We start from the raw sequence: 2,011 nt of genomic DNA, 5'->3' as shown, positions 1-2,011 counted from the left end.
TATTATTATATCTTTGTTTATATTGTGTTTATGATGCTAGGCAGCAAACTTTATTTCAATATTGAAGTTGTTTGAGGCAACCATTTATTGTATTTCTGAGTTACAATTTTCATTACAAAATTAAAAATTACCTGTTGATGAATCAGTGCCTGTATCTTGAGTGATTTTCTTAATAATGAAAAAAATTGACAGCAAATAATAGTAAACAAACTTCAAAAATTACATTCGTTGTATATGCATAAGTGATTTTCAAAATATTTTACAAAACCACCCCTAACGCGCCCCACACCCTTTAACCAAAAAAAAAACTGTTTCTGTCTCTAAATCAATAAGGATAAATAGGTAACTAATATTTCAATGAAATATTATTGAAGCCATATTCGATATTGTTTTTTAGGAATATCTTCGAAAAGTACCTTTATACCTATTTTCCTGAGATACCATTTGATTTTGAAAAGTAGTAAATATAGCCTACAGTGTTTAATAGTTTACAGTTTGAATTAATAAAATTACCTTGCTTTTTAGTGATGTGTCCATAAAGGACTCAATAAGTGCTTCATTATGAAGCTGTTTGGCTTTTCCTATTAAAAAAAAATATATGTACCAGCTTTAACATTTAATTTGATGATCAGCTTTCTGAGTAAAATATATTAAATGAAAAAAAAACTTTAAATATCAAAGTACTACAGTGTTTCATTAACTTTAATTTATATTATTAAAAAGCAATATACAAAGTTAGGCTAATTATATGACAAATTAATTAAATATTATGTCACATATATAAGCAAACACTTTACTCGTTTCAAAAATTCTAATTATACTGTAAAACCTTGAATGTAAGCCCTGGGCTTTTTTATTTATTTATTTTTTTTATTTATTTTTTATTTTTTTTTTGCGAACTTTGAATGGATAAGCTAAAAAAGTACAGCAATCAATTTCAAAAGTAAATCAGTGTCAGAACCTGAAAAATGTCATAGGATACACTGACAAAGTACAGTGATAAATGTCAAGAGCTTGTAAAATGTCATCAGGATACACTGATAAAGTACAGTAATCAATGTCGAGAGCTTGTAAAATGTCATCAGGATACACTGATAATGTACAGTAATCAATGACAGAACCTGTAAAATGTCATCAGGATACACTGATGAAGTACAGTAACCAATGTCAAGAGCTGACAAGATGTCATCAGGTTACACTGATAAATACAGTAATCACTGTCAGAACCTGACATAAGATACACTTATGATAGAGTACAGTGATCAATGCCAAGAGCTTCTAAAATGTCATCCGGATACATTGATAAAGTACAGTAATTATAATCAATCAATCAATCCCTTTATTAAACTCCATTTTATACAAATTCCGCTACATTCTGCTTTAAATGAAAATGAGTGCATTAACCATTATAATTCAAACAACTGCTCCTATTTATTTGACAGGACCCAGCAAGTGATTTTGAAACATTATTATTAACAGTCACTATATTGAACTGGTGTCTCCTCTAAGGCTCACAAGCTCTCATCGTTTGTTGAGCTTGACTTTCACTAAAGCAACTGTGGCCGTCTGTATCGACACTAGTATTATACACACATTTCTTAATATAATATAAAAACAACTTTGCTACCAGACAATTTTGTTGTAACCGCTGCATCTGTAGACGCTGTAAAAATCAAGAGAATAACATGCAACAGAAAAAAATAAAATAAAAGAATATAAAATTCATTAAACTGGAATTTAACATTATACAATGACATGTAGTGAGAGGATGGATGCAATGCCGTTACAGACCTTCTTTTCATACAACTATAATAAAGAATTTTCCATTGAAGAGTTATGCTAAATAAGATTATAACATCTTGTGTTTCTATCTGAGCACTGTTATTATTATTTATATATTTATATCCATATATCCACATTATATATATATATATATTATATAATAACAGTGCTCAGATAGTAACACAAGATATTATAATCTTATCTAGCAACACTCTTCAATGGAAAGTTC

At 28.6% G+C, this 2,011-nt stretch overlaps 1 protein-coding gene across 5 annotated transcripts in view; it reads right to left on the bottom strand.

Moving 5' to 3' along the window:
* LOC117103038 overlaps positions 1-2,011 on the bottom strand; it is a 55,194-nt gene that overhangs the window by 48,347 nt on the left and 4,836 nt on the right. For 2 of the 5 annotated variants that reach the window (XM_033243499.1, XM_033243501.1), the window contains 2 exons: positions 514-581; positions 132-168 (listed from right to left, as the gene is read on the bottom strand). The exons of 1 other annotated variant lie outside the window; for it this stretch is intronic. In XM_033243499.1, coding sequence (XP_033099390.1) covers positions 132-168; positions 514-581 — 105 coding nt within the window. Of the gene's footprint in view, positions 1-131; positions 169-513; positions 582-1,627; positions 1,664-2,011 lie in introns of all 5 variants that reach the window. 2 more of the 5 variants (XM_033243498.1, XM_033243503.1) reach the window with 2 other exon arrangements.

This window comes from Anneissia japonica, unplaced genomic scaffold (genome assembly GCF_011630105.1).
Source record: "Anneissia japonica isolate Jap-2015-1 unplaced genomic scaffold, ASM1163010v1 scaffold8218_len373358_cov135, whole genome shotgun sequence".
Classification (NCBI taxonomy): domain Eukaryota; kingdom Metazoa; phylum Echinodermata; class Crinoidea; order Comatulida; family Comatulidae; genus Anneissia; species Anneissia japonica.
This window is presented reverse-complemented; position numbering and strand designations above follow the sequence as displayed.